Here is a 21,486-nt window from a genome sequence, read left to right as displayed (position 1 = left end):
GCCTTTGTGTTGAAGATCAATGTCCAAAACCACCTGTTGGAGACACATGATTCTACCTATGCGAAGACCCTTCCTCTCTTATGTCGGAACCCTTTAGTCCCAAAAAGTATTGGCCACAAAGTTTCTAGTACCGTTTTGACGTGTAAATTACATAATGAATAAAGCTGAAAAAAGTTTACTTTGTAAAAGATTTTACAGAAATTTGAGTAGTCCCTCCTTACCAATAAATGTTTTACCTTTATTAATAGTACTTTTAATTTAATCAATCAAATTAAATCATCTTTATTCACTTCATTTTACAATTTTATGAAACATAATGGAACTATATTTTATTTTTAATATCTTTCCAGTTGTATGGCTAATATATTCACAATTACACAATTATAATGATATAATATTATAACATCTAAAAATAATACAAGAAAAATACTATTAAATTTATAAAATAATCCCAAAACTGCAGTATATTTTTTGAGTAGCCTACAAAGTAAATAAAACCTGTGCGTAGATCTAAATTGCAGAATATATTAATTCAATATAAACTAAGAAATTAAACCAAATTAAGAACAAATATTAGTGGAATTTACACACAAATATAATTTTGTAGATTACTAGATGATTAAATTGGATAAAAGTTAGTAACACACAATAATTATTCTATGATAAAAAACAAAACATAAAACAAGAATCAATAGGTGCCTAGACGATTTTGTCTTCAGTTTTATTTGATCTTATTCATTCCTTAATCTCGCAATTTAGTTTTTTACTCCGGCTTATATTGGCAACAAAATGAGTAGGAACAAGATTTATTATCCTCTGTGATAAGTAAGTGAATTGTCTTCTACATACATTCAAATCCATCCTGTCTTGATGGAATGTTTCTCTAGTAGGACGTAAATTTAAATTCAAGTTTCTTTCACGAAGAAGAAATTTATTTTTATTCTTTCTAATATATATTATCAAGTTTTTTATGTACAGCTGTCGAACAGTTAGTACATTGAAAAGATCGCTTGTAGGATAAAGTCTGTGTTTGCCTAGAATTGTTTTAATAATATATTTTTGAATGATGAAAAGTTTTTCAAAATGTGTGTTCAAGGCTCCACCCCAAGCTCTTATTCCATATTAAAACAGCTTGTGCATAAGAGAAGTAGATTAATCGAGCTATTTCAAGTTTTTTAGTTCTCTAATTTGATGGAATTTATATAATTATTAGAAATCTTATTTTCAAACACATGCTGTTCATATGAATGTTCCATCTCAGATATGGATCTAACAGTATTCCCAGGTATTTTACTTGGTCCTTTTTTCGAATTTCAGGTCAGAAGCAGTAATTTGTTGATTGTTGACAATTGCAGTTTACTTGGTGTATTTTAATACTTTCTATTTCATGAGGTTGTGTTTGGGCATTGGGTGAGAAAGTCATGAATACACTTTTAGAAGCATTTAAAGTAAGCAGATGTTCATCGAGCCATGATTGTGCTACTCTGAGACCATTTTCTGTGCTAAGGCGCACGTCCTCCCAGGAATTGCCAGTGAAAGTGAGAGCGGTATCATCAGCAAAGGATACGATTGAGCAGTTCCCAATGTCAACTTTAAGAAAATCATTAATATAAATTCGGAAAAGTATTGGTGATAAAACAGTGCCTTGAGGCAGACCATATTCAGTAAGTTTTTTATTACCAGATTATCTATTGAATAGATATCTATTGAATTATCTATTGAATAGTTTGAGAGGTGAGCCTCTGATACCAAGGTATTCCATCTTCTCTAATAATCTTGACTGAGATACAGTGTCAAAAGCCTTTGCCAAGTCTAAGAAAGTTGTTAAAGTTTTCTTTTTACTGTTGAAGTTTTCAATTATTTTATATATTGTAAATTTGATAGCAGCAGCAGCAGGAGCAACCTCAGGCACAGCAGGCAAAGTCACCTCGCATTGCGGCGGATCCGCCCTTCTTGGCTACCGCCTCCGATCCGCCGTTCCTGGCCGCCGCCTCCGACCCGCCCCTCACCGTCTTCCGCCAGCCGGAGCCCGAGCCGCCCGATGATGATGATGAGGAGGAGCTCGACGAGGAGGAGGAGGATCTCGATCTCGAAGAGGACGATGAGTGCCGTCATCTGGTGCCCTCGGCCCCCGAACCGCCTCCGGCCGCCATGCCTCCTCCGCCCCCGATGCCCCTGCCGCTACCCCCGCCTTCAGGCACCGCCCCGTCGCCGCCTCGCACCATTCGCTTCCCGGCCCGCAGCGGCACCTCCCCCGCCTGGAAGGGCCACCACTTCCATCGCACCGACATCGCTTGCCGCTGGAGCGGCTGTCATCACTCCTTCGCCACCAGTTTGGCCCTCATCGAACACCTTCAGGTAACGACCACATAATTGATCAGTAAATTCATTCACTTATCCACAATCATTAAATCAATGTAATATCTGATTAGAAAATACTGCTGGTACAGGCCTAATTGGGAGTCTCAAAATATAATCTTCCTTCATCCCATCCCATCATACCTATATTCCCTTTACATTCCCTGATTACTTTTATACTCTCTCAGGTATTGAAGGATTTCCTTGTACATGGTTAACTATAGTTAACCCAACAAACCTCCCCTATTCTACACACCCCACCATGAAGCTTGTTACTTTGCATTTGTGTTCTATATTTTTGTGCTTTGTTTGTATTTTGATTCGATTTTTAGTATGATTTTTGTTTTTGAATAAATTTGAAATTTAAAAACCGTATTCAAAATATTGATAGTACTCAAAATATTGAGCACAGTGAAGATGAATCATAACTTATTTTGAAATTTCTGTTCAACTACTGTGACTTGGTATTCACCACTAGAGAAAATTCATAAAAATCACTTGCAACTAAAATGACGAAGAGTTGTTTATAAAATTAAGAATTCTTTCATTCTTGACATCATTTTTAGCAAAACCGCTGAAAATTATGCTTAGGGCCATTTCAATATTTTTTAGTTTCGACTTTCAATGTTTAGATAAAATCTGTCTAAATAATTATCAGAATCTCCGAGAAATCTTGAAATCTTGAGAAAATCAATTTATTAATCAATAATAATTATTATATAAAACTCTAGATCGAAGCTTTATGAGTTCTTTTTGTCGAACGACTCTTTAGTAGATCACTATTTAAACATCGATGTAAAGTTTTTCACTACATAAGTCATAGTGAAGTTTGAACGAAAAGTTGGGATATAATCTTCATAAATAACAGGAAATGCTTGTACATTGAATGAATTTTCTCCATACTGTCGAATTTTTCCTGCTAGTCCCCTGTGCTAGTGGGAAATAAGCGAAGTTCCACTGGAAAAGTTGCATCATACAGAAAAGATACAGTTCAAATTGTAACAATCACCTGGAGCGGTTTGACTTAGTGGTATAAGTTAAGATAAGTTAAGAATAATATACACTGGCTAATGCTGTTGGAAGGGTAGCCAACCGCTTGAGCCAACTCCTCTGAATATGCTTCACGAGTTGTGAAATCGCTTCACGGTGGTTCGGAACCCACCTAAAACTGTAGGTCCATTCATCACTCATTATCATTCGCCTCATTACCCACGTACATGTGGGCATCACCCTAAGCAAAAAAAAAAAAATCATTTGTCTCTGGTTGCATGTTCCTAAAGACAACACCGAAGGAAGATCCCAAATCCTGAGAACTTCCAGACTCAACTCGTATCACAATCATCCTCACAATTCATTGTACATAAACTATTATTTACAATTTTTGTCATCTATCATGAATTTTAATTATTTTTTGACAAGCCTGGTGATAAACGTTTGAATTTGAATGTGAATAATAAATGGGTTTCGTATTTTTAGGTGCAACACATCAACACGCAGTCGCTGTCGGAGACGTTCGTGTGCCTGTGGGTAGGCTGCAAAGTGTTCGAGAAGGCGTCTTGTTCCCGGTCGTGGCTAGAACGACACGTTCTAAGTCACGGCGGCAACAAGCCCTATCGTTGTATTGTTGATGGTTGTGGTCAAAGATTTAGCTCACAGGTAAGATACGCTCGATCCGATTCCAAAGATGATGTTAGTAGACTACAAGACACGGAAATAATTTAGCGGTTTTAGTTGCAAAAATTATCCTTATTTTCGATTATCCAGTTACTGATCATTAATGTATTTATCTAATGATGTACTGATTTAATAATGTAAGTTGATACTGAGCGACATTTACTAACACTAAAACCTGGTCTACATGAGACCTTAGTCAAATACCTTGGTCCAATTGATTTGCGCTAAGTTACTGATTGCTCTACATAAAGATATTTTTTCAACATGTTTGTAGCACAATTTTGTTTTTTAACAAATTCAAAGGACAAGGTTTGAATAAATTTTGTAAAGCACGATGTTTGAAGTTCCATTGGTTCAAATAAATTTTTCATATCTGTTATGATCCGTTGTTTGATAGTGTCTTGTTCTCAAATATCTGCTCAGTTTCACTAGACGTAAAAATAGAAATGAACTTTTTGAAACCAAAAGTTGAATAGATTAAAGTTCTGATGAAATCAACTTTCTAAAAATAAATAACAATTCTAATAGGTACTTCAAGATTTGAATAACCTACTAAGAAAATTGAATATCCCTTCTAAATTATTTCCAATAATGTATCATTATTGCACAAATTTACTCTAAATTTTCTTCTACTTCTGTCTTTCAGGTAGAATTGTTTATATTCTAGCTTATTTTCTAGTAGAAGTGTGGATTTTTAGAAGAAGATGAGTATCAAGATATAGATCATGATGTTTAAGAAAGATTTATTAAGATTATACTTGAGGAATACTCCATTGTAATATTCATATTTCAATTTTAGTAGCTTTCTTAAAAATTTCCTACATAATCAATGATATTTCCATTCTAGCGATTATACTTTGAATGGACATATTCTTGGGTATAAGATATTGGGCTCATATTCTTGGGTAGAAGATATTGGGCTCATATTCTTGGGTAGAAGATATTTCATGATATATCTTCCGAAAGGGAAATTTTCAAAATGTTTTCTAAAAATATAATTTAATATTTTCTAGGAATTTCGATAGGTAATATTTATAAGAAATAGAAATGATTGCTGTTACATATATCAATGTTTTTATTCTAATACCAATTCTCATACTGTACTAAAAATTATCTGAGGTGAAATATGTTCAATTTCAAGATTTAGTTTGAATCCAAAATCACAGTAGGCTATTATCTGTAAAAACCAGGGATTCTGATTTTTATTTATAGGAAATATTCCCCTACGTATAAAACATTTCGTACTGATGGAAATTCAAGTGGCATAAAATGAAGAATGCATTATCACCAGAGAAAGTTGTGTCAGAATCCAGCATCTTCATTTTTTTCCAAAACAGTGCTCCATTCTAAATCACAATTGATTCAGGAATGTATTCATGTGTTGATAATATCCACCAACCATGCACTTAAGTAGATTGAGGTTATTTAATGTAATTTTAATTATGAGTTATTGAATCAGCTTATTCTCATTGAATATAGTTTGTTGGAATAGTTTTTGATCATTTAGGCCAAAAATAATCCACTTGCAGTCAATGTGTAATTGTATTGTATAAAAATTTGAAATATGATGATGGCTTTTTTTTTTGTTAGCATTTTTGACACTTCTATTCCTGTTTTTGACAGATTATGCTACAAAGACATGTGAACGGGCACTTCAATCAAACCGACTCCAACGGCAGTGGTTCATCTGGATCACGCAAGAGTCTGGAAACTGCTCCAAACAAGTTGTTCCGAAGGAATGGGAAGAAATTGCGCTATAGAAGGCAACCTTTCTCAGGTGAGAATTCAGTGATGTTATTAATTTCCCATAGTTGAACTATAGTGAGGTCCACGTTATAATGGCAGTGGAGAAATATAGGAGAGAAACTTTGCCGATCCTCTGTCTTGTCAATGCTTTCTATATAGCTGATACAGGTTTATTGATGTAATATAACGGTTCATTTTTGTTTGAAATAATCAATTATATTTTACCAAGCAAGAAATGATATTTTTCAATTATTCCATAATGAATTTTTTCAACTAAGATGAAATATTTTGTTAATTAATTATCAATTCTGCATTGTTGAAAGACGATCTGGCAACAGAGCAAAGCGAGAAAGAGATCAGCTTTGTTGAATGATAGACAAGGATAGCAATACCATTGCTAATCAACACACTGCCATTATAACGTGGACCTCACTTTAGTCATCAGTTTGTATTTTTGTGGCATTGGAGTGAATCTCAATGACATTGTGAGATTAGAGGATGATAAGATAGAAAAGTTGAATTTTTCAGTCAACTTGAAGCTCAACTAAAGTTTAAAAGCTCAATGGTGGCTCGCAACCCACCTGGAGCTGTCAGTTCTCTTATTACTCATCATCCTCTTCATCAATCACGCATAAGCCTGGAGCTTAAGTGGGCATCATCCTCAATGAAAGAAGTCATCCTCATTTTTCACTTTTACAATTTATTTGTGTTGAATATTTATCAGATAATTCTTAATTCAGATGAAAGAACATTATTTATTACAAAATAAGAAGTAGGCTAGTTGCCCTAAATTCAGTTGTGCGAGCACCAAATATATTAATTACTTATCTACTGTATGTTTAATTTACTGTGAGATATTAAATTTTGTCTCATAATTATGCCACCCATGTTTAGTTGTGTTTGTCAATTTAATTTCGCTTCTTGATATTTATGTGAGCTATAATATTTTTGTTTGTAATCTATGATTATTATTATGAAGGCTACCGCAGAATTCAATGCGCGTTGTGCTTCAAAAAACGTCGTGAGGTGTTTTGTAAACGTAATTGATGTGATCTTAGTATCACAAAATTGTAAATTTATGTATAAATAGTTTATGATGAATTGTAAACAAGGTAAAAATTCTTGTAAGGCAAGGTAATAATTCTACTCCACTTGATGTAGTGCGTCACTCTTTCATATCAACCGATCCTATTAGCACTATTTTACGTTTAAAATGTCGTAAGTGAGCATTGAGTGAGCATTATTAGCTATAAATAGATGAATTAATTCACTCAAGTAATTCAAACATTTTTTAAAAACCATGTCATAAATAATTGTGACTAGAATATTTTTAGTTTCTATTTAATGATATTGTATTGTTTGATTTAAAGCCAAGTTTGAACAAATACTTCTAGTAATGTACATGCATCATAATTAATTCAATGGAAAATTCAAATTAATTTTTTATTCTAAAGTTTAGTAAAAAATGTTGCATTCTCTGAAGCATTGGAAATATTCTTTGTTGAATTATAAATGAAAATACGTTTTTTCTGCCTTTGAATAAATAAAAAAAACAGTTTAAAATTATGCTAGCTTCATAGATGCTGCTGATTATTCAGAATAATTCTATATTCTAGATTAAATCGTGGGTAAAACAAAACTATTATTTTAAAATCGAGAATTGAGTTGGCTGAATCACTAATTTTTGGCAATATTAATTGTGTAAAAATTATTGAAACTCGACAATTTTTATATTATTTTTCTGTGCATCTATATTTTGTTTATCAAGTACTTGATTATTGATAAAATTCAACATCCATAGATTATCATCCATCAACAGAATTGTATCATTTGTACTGCTATTATTAGATTAAAAAATGTATTTTTTATTTTTAGAAGGCTTCTTTTTCCAGTCACGCAAAAACTATTTTATTTGTGAAAATATTTCTTGTATTTAGCAATAAATTCATTATTCATTATTCAATACTACAGTTGCGCAATAAATTAATTTACAGTGTAATTTTATTTTTGGCCAAAGCTTTGCAATTATATGTGATAATTTTATCAAGCAAACGGAGAAAGATAGGGACAATAAGGATTAGAGTATTGAAAGTTATTTTTATGGAAGTTTCTCTCATATTCAATAATAATCTATTAATTTTTGCAGTCATAAATATTTCAAAGGTTTTTATTCAGTTTTGTGGTTTTGTTTTTGCAGCTCGAATCTTCGATTATTTCGATGCTGGAACAATGGAAAAGTTACAACAAAAACTAATAGAAGTAACAGAAAGTGAAATCTGTGAAGATATGGACCAAATCGGTAGTAACTACCTCACTTTACACAGCAAGGTAATGTCACACCTCCAATAATATTCTACAAATTTCGAATTTAATAACAACTTATTTTTCTACTGACAGCGCAATCGTTTATTTGTCCTTAAAATCTCTTACTATTCCGGACTTTTTGAATTTCTATTGACCATATTTGTATTCAATCATAGAATGAATATTTTAAATGTTTTTCAATTAATGTCCTTCAATTAATCAACAACTCTTGTGATTTACTAGAACTTATTTATGAATATTCACTGTTTCAGTATATTAAAGGGAGGAGAACAAGAGTATCTAAAAAGTTGATTCAATTTTCAAGAGAATGCAAATAACGTGCTTGGAAGCATTACTTTGGTACTAAAATAAGTACTGTATAAGGATTTGAGAGACCAAAATATTACTTTTTATGTATTATAATTTCGAGTCGAGTCGAGACTTCATTCAACATAGCTCACTGAGGCTGTTCTAATTCATAATTCGGGACTTACGTATATTTATTTGTCTCATCATGTTTCAAGTAGTTGTATCAAGCAAGGAACCTAGAATATTCTAGAACCTAGAATATTCTAGAACCTAGAATATTCTAGAGCCTAGAATATTCTAGAACCTAGAATATGTGTATTCTAGGTACATTGGTATCAAGTATCAATCAAGATAGATATTTATGTGTTTACCATGGTGAATAATTCATTTTTTCAATCATATTCATGGAATATATCTATGTACACTTACACGATGCCTTATTCTCAGTGAAGCCGACTGATCAGTGAAATTATATGGATTTTAAAAGAATATGCAAAGAAAAAATCAATGAACTTGCTGTATAATTTGAATGAGCTTTACTATTATAATTGTATCAGTTGTAACTTGTCTCATCCTGTTTCAGATTCTGGGTCAAAGAACTGAATTAGACGGAACGACAAGTTTCATGCTACGTTGGTATCCTTCCAATATGTAAGTTTGTCTCTCATTATCTTGATTAATTACACATTAGTATTATACTTATGTTGTTTGTTATACTTAATTTATGTTACGGTATATTATAATCTATTCCATAGATTATTTATATATTATATTGAATAATAATCGACTAAGCATCCATATGTCGGCGACATGTCGCATGTGGTCCCCCGAGTCGACTTTAGGGTAACCGCTTAGTGAAGAGGTAGAGATAGTCGTACAGGAGTTTTATCATTGCACAGCTGTGTAGCGGCATGTAGTGATGTAGTCACATAATAGGTACAGAATGGAAGCTGTCAATCAAACGCCTATCTAACCAATACTTTTTACATGGCACAAATACTGGACATGTCACGTGACCTTAGGAAGTTCCAATCCTGGTCTTCTGATTGGCTCGCGGCAGTAAAGTGATCCGAACCTCCCATCAATACTATTACAATGTGGAACTTTCTAACAATATGGCGGATTTTTGCGCCAGGGTACTAGCCAAGTTTCCATACTGTATGTTTACTGTGGTGAGTATCAGCAACGTTGTTATCCTATCTTTCTTTACTGCCATTATAATGTGGACCTCACTATAGACTAGTGCAAGGAGTTGGTGGAAAATTACTTTTGCTATAGGGTACTAGCCGAGTTTCCATACTGTATGTATACTGTGATGTAGTGGTCTAGTGGATAGAGTGTTTGCGTAACAGCGTAGAGATCCCGGGTTCAAACCCTACCATTACCAAAAGTTTTTAATCAGATCAATCCCGTGTTATCGGATGGGCACGTTAACTGTCGGTCCCGGCTGAAGTATGACAGTCCTAAAGCTCATTGACGGCTCAAATTATATATTCAGGCGGTGGGACCTTCCGGCAAGGGACTCCCCACCAACAAAAGCCATACGAATTTACTTATTTTAGTCGTATAGGGAGAGGTCGAGGTCGAGATAGAGGTACTATATTCAATATATTTTTTGTCTTGGGCGACCGCATGGTGAGAAGGTCGAGGCAAGCCTCACGGTAAACCTCTACCTCGAACTCATCACATGCGGGCGTTCATAACACAAAATGTATTTGTGTTACATTGAGATACCTCGACCTCTCCCTTTACCTCCTTACATTGCAGGAGTGAACTAACCTTTATCTCCTCACTATGCGGTTACCCTAGAGGTTCGAAAAGAACGAGTAAGTCGCAGTGGAGATCGATGCCACTACAGACAGAGCGGTGCAATTATAAAAATCCTCTTTGAGTCATTGATTTTGATAATAATAGATATAGAAGGTCGATAGATATACATATCCTGACCGTTCTGTTCGTACCCTTTGGCTAGGGACACTTTGCGTTTCAACTAATATCAAATAAAATTTCAATCAATACTCGCATCTCTATACTATACTTCATGTATACATAGATCATACTTGTATCTATACTTCAATCTATATGTAATATACATCCGACACAGCCTTCAGCAACTCAACTTTTACACTCAAGAATGGTAGGCTACACTGTATTTTTATGTTTTATGACGAGCTTATACATTTTATAAAGTGGTCTGACACTCTTAAATAATCTTGAATGTATGCGTTTGTTCCCCGCTATTTCAAATAATTGTTCACCTTATTCACGCAGTGGAAGATGTGGTTATCCCAACGCTGACTCGGTTGAATCCATGCAAAAGGTTACCTTTTTGAAACGCAATACTTTTGTGAACTCCCATACTTTACAATGTACTATGGAGGTCGCGAGCATGACATAAACTAAAAGCTAAACATCAACCTGATCCTAAGGCCGTGGAGACACGAACGGTTTTTTGCCGGGTGAAGTGCAAAATACACAGGAAGGCATGGAGAAGGACACACTTCAGTCGGCCGGCGAAACAGCCGGCCGGCAAAGTAGAGAATAGCCGGCTGTTCCTCTGGCTGATTTTCTCGCGGATCGGGGTTTTCGCCGAACCGGATCCGGCGAGAACCCTTCTATTTTATCACAACACTATTTTCAACTCTTCAAAAGCCATTTTCAAGTGTCTAACTTTCAGTTCATTATATTGTGTTTCATTACTTCAGTAGCCCTAAAAATTAGAGCAAGTATTGATGATATATTTATTTGTTGGTTGTTTGTTGTATTTATTAATTTATTTGTTTTATCCTTGTATTGAATGTTGTTTGTTTGTTTGGTAGTGTGAACGACGAGTGGGTAAACGAGAAGAACGTCGTCGCGACGCGACAAGTGCCTCTGTCGCGGGTTCCAGTCGACAGTGAGTACACGACCGCCCTGCTACTCAACAGGCATCGACGCCGGCGCAAACAGACCCCCACTCCCACCCCTACCCCGCCAGTCCAGCGATGACCTTCGCCCGCGCCAGCCAACTCATTTTAAAACTGACTGACGACGAAATTCGTAATTATTATTAATTATTATTGTTAGAAGAATATTAGTGAATCGCTAGCAATGATGCATGCGCACACACAGACACGCACAACGATTGACTTGTTTCGTTTGATTTGATCTTGTCAAACAAAAATCAGGTTGTTGAGGCCCATATGCAGAACCTCGGTTTAAACGGAGCAATGTCAGCTGTTCGTTTAAACCCCGAATGAAACACATTATGATAAATGCAACCATATTTATTTAAAAGTAAACGTGGTTTAGCGTTGACAGTTGATGGTGCATATAGTCCCAAATCTTAATACTGTTGAACAGTACTTCGAATTCTACATAAAATGTAGAGGTTGTGTTTGTTATATTGTCTGTCTGTCCTCATGAGCGACTGTATAGTGGGTGATAAGAGAATTGATGGTTGACCCACAGTTATGAACGAAAAATTAAAGCCAGATAAATTAAAACTGGAAGTAAGATTACACTTTCTTTACTTCAGGTACATTTTCCATTAGGGAGGTTGGCCACCATAATGGAAATTCTAACTCTGTTAAAAATTATACTTACGGAGCTCAAAAGCATCCACTGTTGTTAGGAAAAGAGAAAGATTTCAGAAGAAAATTTGAAATTCATGAATTTCTAAATCAAGATCTGCTCAGTTTATATTACGGGTTTATGATTGATTTCTATGTTTCATATTTATCATAGAACTAATCTATGAAATATATTTTCTCTATAATTTTTATGTACGGACGGGAAAATAACATGCTCGTCTATTTCTGATGTCTATGATTTTTAAATTTTTTTATCTCTTACAATAAATTGTAAGTTTATATGTTTTAAATTATCTTTTAAAAAAAGTAGAATTAAAATTTTAATTTCTTTTCCTTTGTTATATTTGAAAATATATTCATGAAAGCAATAACACCATCTAACATCTCATTCATGTATTAGAATAATTCATTATTGCTGTTTTAATTCGAAAAATATCCAATCTACGAAGTTATACGCGGTCCATATATATCTAGTGTTATTGTTGATAGCCTAATAAATTCAATGTATATCATTGTTTTAAAGTTGTATGTCGTTGGTGTTTTTATATAAAATTCATGATCATCCCATCATTAGTCTTCATTATCGATCGAAAGCACAAAATAAGGCTGTGCATTTATATTATACAATATTTAAATGTTCGTGGCAATTTTATATAACACCATTTTACATTATATTAATGTAGATCTGATGAAGTACAAATTTAACCTCAACTTAATTATAATAAATGTCCGTGTACAGTAGTATAAGTTGATTGGTTTCTTCCGAATCCCTTATATTATAAGAAACACTTAAAAGATCCCTTCATTGATATTTGTAAAGCGCGATTTTGATGTAGAAATTGATGTTATACAATCTGTGTTATAGTGAAATATAGGTGATTAAAGTGTTCAGTGCCTTCAGGAATACTCAGGATTCTGTTGTAAATCTTTTAAATTGAAATTTTTCTTCAGACTCCCGATTTTAAACGATCATTAATGTTTTAAATTGATTGCGTGATATAAACTGAGCATGCGAATTCTCAAAATTATAATTTCTTCTTGAAACACTTTCAATCTACCTATAAATTATGTGTGTTTGACAATTCGAAATTAGAATATTCTAATATCAAATCTTATGAAAAAGTCATGCTGCTTGTGTGCTGCCCATTGCTCTAGTGTGCGTAGCTCATTTGTTCTAAAGTATTGTTTATTGTAATAATCAAGTTTGAGTTCCTCATTGAAAAAGTGTATGTATCATCATCTATCATACGAGTGTTAATTTCACTTACCTTCACTGACTAAATTTCGGAATTTAATTTATAATAGTTATTCCTATAGTCTGATTCTATTCCGATAATTTTACCGATTGAATAATTTTTTTAACAATACTGTAGTTCAAGAATCAACAACTGTTGTTGTTTTTTATTGCATTGACCTAAAAATGTGTTGAATTTTTTTAGTATCAGAATGTTGAACATCTAAATTTATCAAATTCTCATCAATTATTGTTAGAATATCCTATTTTTCTCTAACTTGGTCATGTCGGTCAATTTATAGGAAAACTAATAAAAATGTGTAAATAAATAACAAATACCTACAATCAAATAATTTCACAGGTCTGATATTATTATCCTATACAGAAATAATAGATAGCTCCTAGATTTGTTACGATCTCTTCCACTCAACACCATTTATATTCATAATTGGAGCTTGAAATAAAAATGCTATGATCTACAAAAATTTCCTGATTGATTACGGTATTTATGATACACTTAATTTTCTGTAGACTTTATAGACATATTGCAGAAATAATTATTGAGAGGGGAAACAGAAAAATCCAGAATCTATTTTCCAATTCATAGTACCTATTTTATCTACTATGAATTGAAAAGTATACTATATTGCTATATGCCTATTGATTACTCGATATTCTAATATTACAGAAGTAAAAATTGTTCTATAATTTATCCAGATTATTCATGGTTTTACCATGTTACATTATATTTGGTTCAAATAAATTGACTGTCCATTACAAAGTGAAACATTAATGAGGCACCTGAATTCCAAAAATGTTTTGCCACAATTAAGGAATTGATTCTAGAATCGGTACAAAAATCTTATTTGAATTGATTCATATGATTGTAGTAAATCATTTCGTTTTATTTTGGGAGCGAATGCATTCAATACTGTATACCTTTAAAAACTAGAGAAAAAATGAAATCTCATACCATCGCCTATTATTCAATGCCTACTTCTGGCTGAATAGTTTTGTGTTTTAATTCCCTTGTTGTAGTGGATTTTTGTCTTCTACTTTACCTCTATCTAGAAGTTATAATAACTAAGAAAAAACGTTCAAGAAAACATCCATAAAGTACATAACGTTGACCGGTTACTCTACAATTAATTGCTGCAGTATAACTTCATATTTTTGAATAATCGTGATGATATTGATCATCCCCTAAAACTATTAACTGTTGTACACCATTAGTTGTTTTTAATAAAAAATTGGAAAATTAAAGTAATAAAATATATCTTTATAAATAATTTGAGCCGAGATCGTTTTCAATATGTTTTATCACATTACAAACATGGATTTTTCAAAAAGGAACATTATACATTAATTATTGAATCATAATCTAACAATTGGAAAATTGAAGTAATAAAATATATCTTTATAAATAATTTGAGCCAAGATCGTTTTCCAAATGTGTCATCACATTACAAACATGGATTTTTCAAAAAGGAACATTATACAATTTTAATATACATCAAGGAGTGATATTTACACGCATAAATTACATCATTAATTGGTTTCTAACGATTGCTGATGAATCTCTGTGAAATTGAAACTCGTGTGATAGTCAGGAAATATTTATAGTTTTATAATGATAATAGCCTATATTTCACTGCCATGTAAAAGTTGATCTTGAAGCTCAATTTGTGATGCCACACTCGGACATCTGAAGAGTTTTCATGGTGAGTCTGAGACAGGCCTGTAAGCAAAAGCTCGAACATGTTCCTCGAGCAAGAATATTGCTATTCAGTGTACTCTTTTCTGTTCCAAGATATTAAAACAGGTGCATCGAATGCACTCATTTTCATTTCTATTATAATTAAAATTTCCTGATTGCTTAAACACCAATGTTTGATGCGTTTTTCGTGTCTACATATTTTTTCTTATTCATTTTATAATAATTGACAACATTACTTCCTATTATCATTGGATAATTTTTACTTAGGCTTTGAATAATATTTGTATTATTAATAATATTAATACTTATAATACCAGGCTTCATAGATTGTTCAATGCCTTCTATTGAAATGTAAATAATAATCATTTTGTACAGGTGGAATTCATTTTCCATTCTTGTTCATTCGGAAAATTGTAAAATGTCTTATTTTGTAGTTCTAGAACGATTTTGGTGTTTTTTATATTAATTGTTATATATTGGATGCATTTGAAATGTTTCTAATAATTTCCAAAATATCAATATTATAATCAACAGGACCTACTTGAGTATCAAGTATCATTTACTTTTTAAACAATGTGAAATTTTTTAGTTTTCTCGTTTATTTACTTGTATTTTTGTTCTCTTCGAATCATGGGTGTTTTGTTAGATAATTACTAGAAATTATTATTTTTATTGATAAAGACTGAAGTCTATTATTGTTTTTTTAAAGCGTAACGTGAAAAATGTTTGTCAAAATTGAAAGTGGAAGATGAAAATACGAATATGAAAAATGATGTATGGTTCCCTTGTAAATACAGTAGATGTTTAAAAAGCCACATGGATTTGGCTGTAAGAGAAGTTGATTGTCTATGAGTAGATGGCAAGTGTAGACAGGTTGACTCAATTAGTAGGATGTTAGGATCGGTAGAAGGAATGGTGCAAGTGCAAGTTAAATCACTGTACTCGGCCTGGACCAACCAGCTGTCAAAGCCACACTGCCGGCTAATTAATCATTATCAATTAACTAATTAAAATTTAGATTTGAAGAAGTATAGTCGTGCGTTTCAGATAGTTAGGTTTAATTCTATTTACAGAGAATATAAATTATATATAGTGACGTTTGTCGACCACAATTAAACATGTTATTGTAAATTAATAATGTATCATATATATTGTATAACATAGTCAATCTAGAGTAATGTTAGCACTTGTGCCCTGTGTTTTAACGGTTGCACTATCGTTGACTTGGAAGCAGTAATATCAAGTTAGTTCCCAATTTCCATGGCACTTTCTCTTCAAGTTACCACAATTACAGTTAACTTTGTTGAACAGTCATATCTCAGATCCAGTGGAGTAGTTTCACAAAAAGTAAGTTTTTTACTTTACTTTTTAGTGAAGTACCTAGTGGTTTTCACATGTGTTCATAGACTACTCGTATGTTCTAAACGGCGGTTCTGAATCACTAGAAAATCTTCTTTACGAGAAAACAAAACTACACTCAACATTTAACTTTCAGCACTATATTCCGTTTCGCTCACGAACTGGCTTGTAGTCACCAAATTATTTCATGCTTTTTACTTTCATTTTTCGTTCGGAAATCTTTATTAACTAGAATTTTCGTTTTCCATCACCGCAGTTGACTTCCAACAATCTCACCTCCAAAACTCTCACTAAAAAGTGTTTCAGATCTTTGTCAACCATGGTAATGATTGTTTTTACATTCAATTTATAAAAGCTAGACTAATAAGTTTGTACCTCCTTTGCAAAGAATTGAAAAAATAATGATGCTTTTTTTGAGACATAACATTTTTTTATTACATATATTATTTCCTTTTAAAATTATATTATTTCAATTTAATTCTTCTTTCTATTAATAAATAAATTAATTTGCTCGATGTTTTTTATGGAAACTCATAACTTCTGTAGTTAGTGACCTGAACATCTTATTCTAATTGTACGGGAACTATTTAATGAGTATAGACTGTAGTTAGGTAATGTAAATAAGTAAGCTGTATTTATCAGGTTAGAATAGTTGAGTATTTATTGGATTCCCTGATTTATAGAATTGCCAAGATAAACTAACTACTATCTCATGTTGGAAACCTCATATAGAATAATTGTGACTGTTTTGAGTTTACCAAAATAGAACTGTTATTCGATAATAAGAAAACTGCCATGATGATTCCCTCATTAACATCTTCCAGTTATAGAACAGCTATTATTTGAGATTGATCAAATTTTAATCAATGGTCATTAAATACTTTCACTTAATCCATTCTACCATTTTAATGATTTTCGTGTACCTATAAATTATCACTTAGTCTTTCTAATTCTTTTTATTTTTTCCCCATCTCTTACTTATTGTATCTGTTCTCATCCCTCCAAGTACAAACAATCGAATCTTATATACTAATACATTCTATTCGAATGATTCATCCTTCTTATCTTTTCTTTCATCCACTGCCTTTTTATGTGTGAACTGTTCAGAAATTATTTTCCTTGAAGAGACGTTTTTGTAGAATAACTTCCAGTCGTTCAATTGACACTACTGCCATCATGACAATTTTCAGTTAGTTTTAGTGTCAAATTTGATCAATGTCACTGCCATTATAAATTTGTTGAACGTTCTAGAGTAACGATACTGCCTGCCAAGTTAAAAATATAGCAATAATGAGATAAACGCACGATTCCAATTTCATTGTGATATTTTCGTGTATATTGTATGAATATATGTGTCAGTGTTGTTGACAATTCATCAATATTCTAAAATAGTTGAATAGAAATTTGTCGTAGGGCTGCTCCATATCAAGCGTTTTTCAAGCATTTTTCTAGGCGCCAACCCAATCAGCCAATCGGAGAGCTTCCTGCCCTACCGACTCTAAAAACGTCGTCTGGAACGTCTTCAAAAACGCTTAATATGGTCTGACCCTAAATTTTTCACCTTTTAATTTTTTGTAAGCTTGACGTTGAATTAATCAACTTGTCACGATTTTTCAACTCTTGTGCTTTAATGGCAATCAAATAAATATATTGACTTTTCTGTTTCTGGAAATTTATTAATTAGAAAAATCTCAAATAGAATTGTATGGAATATTCATTTTAAGAAGAATTTCAGTGCGATTATCAACTGTCTTTCAAACCTTATACTATTAGGATTTTACATGTCTAATAATTTAATAATAACTTTATTCTATATTCCTATTCTTTGTTCTTGATAGATTAATACTTTGATGTCAAAGTTAACAAATCAGGTTAAAATTTACACCAATATGTTTGTGCCTTTTTAGACTTTTGTATTTTGGCCTAAAGTGAATTGCAATATATTCTTATTTTGCTGAATTTATTTCTTTTTCTGGCTATATAAGTAGGTACGTATTTGTACTTTTATTAAAAATATCTTTTTGTCATGATTGACGACGGATTTGGTGGATATTCACAAAATAGGTTGAATTTGTAAACTTTCTATTTATCATTGGAAAAATGCTGTCACAGGCATTGAAGCTTCCCCAGATTCATTTGAGCAATCCACAAAATATTTATACACTTACTACAATATACCGGAGGTAGGCCTATTACAGATACAATTACTTAATGGTCGATTTCTGTGTAGAGCCATAAGCACTACATGCTGTAAAATTATACTTGATGGAATCAGGTCTAAATTATTGCTTTTGAATTAAATTTCACTTAAAATGTAATTAAGAGGAAACTAGATCTGGATTCGCACCAATATCTTCAAGCGGGTACTATAATTATTGTAATTGTAGTTCCCAAGCTGAAAATAATTATTCAATGATTAAAATTATGGTTGATCTGATGTTCATCTTTCTAAAATTTGAATAACTCTGTTATCCTCCTACCTATTAATTTCTTCTATATTGAAGAAAATTTTTCGCTGCTATCCTGGTATCTTTTAAATTGATTTTTAGTCCATCGATGTTATGGATTATGATAAATTGAAAGTTTCTTCTCAAGTGATTGCTTATTTTTATTTCAAGTCAGTTCAATAGCCGTTTATAAAATGATTTTTATCTTCCCCTTTTCCGTAAAAATGTTTACATTGATCTCCTAACGTTCATTTCGTTGTCAATTTATAACGTATAATACATTTTTAGATTATGCCTAATTTTTTATAATTTGTATAGATGTATGTGGATTTGGCTCCAATATTTTAAGTACTGCGAATATCACATTTAGAGTAGTACAAGTTTGTGTTCTTAGAATGTATCGTTTTATCTGTTGCCATCACATTTTTGAGTTCAAAGACTGCATTTTATAAGGCTGAATTCTTTTTAGATTGTGAATGCCTATTCTCAAACACTTATTTGATTTCTTATAAATTCTAAATTGATTTCAAATTTCAATAGAACTATATTAATAGCAATACAAGAAATTAATTATTAATATATTTTTTAAACCTCTGCCAGAAGGATAGATGGAATACGTTTTAGGGCTTCTTGAAACAATGAATACAAATCTATAAGAGATTTAAGCATCGTACAAACTGATGTATGACTTCACCGTGTCATAAATCATGGAATAAAGTTAACTAACATTCCTCTTTTTATTATGAGAGCAATTCTTAACTCTTCACTTTACCGTTAATTTGACATTCATCTAGAAAAACCAGTGGTTTGATTTTCTACTGGTGAGCTTACTAATTATTGTAGAACTTGATCCAACCAGGACCTCTTATATACTAGGAAATCCTGATCCAACCCATTACTTTTTTCAAAATACATCATAAATTATTTTACTAACTAGTTTTTATTGAAGCTTTTGTTTGGAATCATCATTGTGAAAATAATGCTAAAAAAAGACGGGTCCTATTCTTTTCATAAATTATAGTAATAATTCGCGTTAAAATTGATTCTACCTGTATATAGTTAGAACTGATTTTGACGACCAGAGATAATAAGTACTATTCAATATTCATGTATTTTAAAAATTCCTAAAACGTCTTACAGCTATTCAATTGTAGCGGCATATCTCCTTAATGGTATTGCTAGAATCTTAACCTTCGAATGCTTTAGAAATAATTATATCTTGCTGAAATTTTGTAAAATATTTCATTCATCTAAAAATACAGCCTAATATGATGAATCTTTCCAATGATATAGATGGTGTGGATTATAGAGAAAATATGTGGTATTTGAATGTCTAATAATAACAATATGCATTATCTGTAGTGATTTCGCTTCACGCCCGAGTCTGAGCTCATGATGTGTAAGGGTTTGTAACATAGCAAGAAAAGTTAACTATTATAGTAATTATTATATTGATAAAGTATTTGACGATTATCCAAATGCTATTTGGATATGCACACTCAACAAAGCAGATCTCTTTTTGTATAATATATCTAGGAATATTATTAAGTATTAATATTGAGTACTGACATTAATACGTTTTTAATAAAACTTCCAGAAAATAATATTACACATTTTTACTTATTGAATGCAGTTATAAGTTTATTGATTATTGTTTTTCTTTTGCAATGTTTTGCATTTTAATTAGTTGTGGTGTGCGATTGTAACTTTTTTTCTGTTGTGTGCGTGAACTTGTTCTGTTCCAAATCATCGTTTTGTTGTAATAGATTGAGTTAGAAACCATATTTGAGCATAATTCACAAAATATTTTATAAATAGTGTAATAATGATGACTATAGATACTAAAAATATATAATATGAAATATCTTAACTTATTGTTGAACCCGGATCGATGATTATTTATTTAGAGTGCCAAGTCATGTGTCAGCCACTGATGGTGTCTGTACGTGTGTTGTCAACTAGGAGTAATATTATTAACTTACTACTGTTAAAGCATGACTTGTCATTATTTTATCCGACTGTGACGAGACTGTGTTCCTTTATTAGAGAGATTAGACACAGATTTGAGCTTGACAATAAGACAGAATCATTCATCTTGAAATTCGATATGAGAATTTAGGTGGATAGATCTCGACAAGTCTTGCAATTAACAAATCTGAATGTATGTATGTATGTGTATAATGATTGCAATGTATGTATATGTTGAAAATATGCAAGTGAGACACATAACACTAAGGTTAACTTGCTAAGGTTCACTTTATCAGATTGATAAAATCCATGTACAAATATGTATATTTTGTAAGAACATTAAAAGTTGATAGTGGTTTTCTGAACAAAACAGCGGTATATTTTTTCAGAGTAATTATAATATTCTAGAGCAAAGACCACTTAGTCACCTCATCAAAATGTGTGACAGACAAATGTACAAAAGACAAGATTCGAGCTCGTGCCTCGTATGTGTTAACCGGAAGATTATTGGAGAGCGGAGGCGATCGACAGCCAATAGCAATCGCCATCGCCAACCTCAGCCATTGCGTTTCTATTATTAGACAGAGAGAGAGTGTTGGTATGTTAATTGTACAATAATGCAAGAGATTGAGAGAATCTGGATGTATTAAGATTTTAAAATAAATTATATTGCAATTATTGGTGTGGTTCAGTTTATCCCTCTCATCTTCATTCATTAAATAATTTGTTAATTAAGGTTACCGTCCTGAGCGGGAGAGTCAGCCTTTTGCTAAACTGCTGATTAACTAAGATTATAAG

General features: G+C 32.2%; 1 protein-coding gene across 6 annotated transcripts in view; it reads left to right on the top strand.

Moving 5' to 3' along the window:
- LOC111055220 (zinc finger protein jing homolog) overlaps nt 1-21,366 on the top strand; it is a 124,744-nt gene extending 103,378 nt beyond the window's left edge. For 3 of the 6 annotated variants that reach the window (XM_039424947.1, XM_039424944.1, XM_039424949.1), the window contains 6 exons: nt 1,888-2,358; nt 3,835-4,014; nt 5,656-5,809; nt 7,976-8,106; nt 8,975-9,042; nt 11,211-21,366. In XM_039424947.1, the coding sequence (XP_039280881.1) occupies nt 1,888-2,358; nt 3,835-4,014; nt 5,656-5,809; nt 7,976-8,106; nt 8,975-9,042; nt 11,211-11,379 (1,173 nt within the window). In that variant the 3' untranslated portion in view covers nt 11,380-21,366. Of the gene's footprint in view, nt 1-1,884; nt 2,359-3,834; nt 4,015-5,655; nt 5,810-7,975; nt 8,107-8,974; nt 9,043-11,210 lie in introns of all 6 variants that reach the window. The other 3 variants (XM_039424948.1, XM_039424945.1, XM_039424946.1) reach the window with 2 other exon arrangements.
- Nucleotides 21,367-21,486: the final 120 nt, after the last annotated feature.

This window comes from Nilaparvata lugens, chromosome 3, assembly GCF_014356525.2.
Source record: "Nilaparvata lugens isolate BPH chromosome 3, ASM1435652v1, whole genome shotgun sequence".
NCBI lineage: Eukaryota > Metazoa > Arthropoda > Insecta > Hemiptera > Delphacidae > Nilaparvata > Nilaparvata lugens.
The sequence above is the reverse complement of the archived record's forward strand: the minus strand, read 5'-3'. Positions and strand labels throughout refer to the sequence as shown.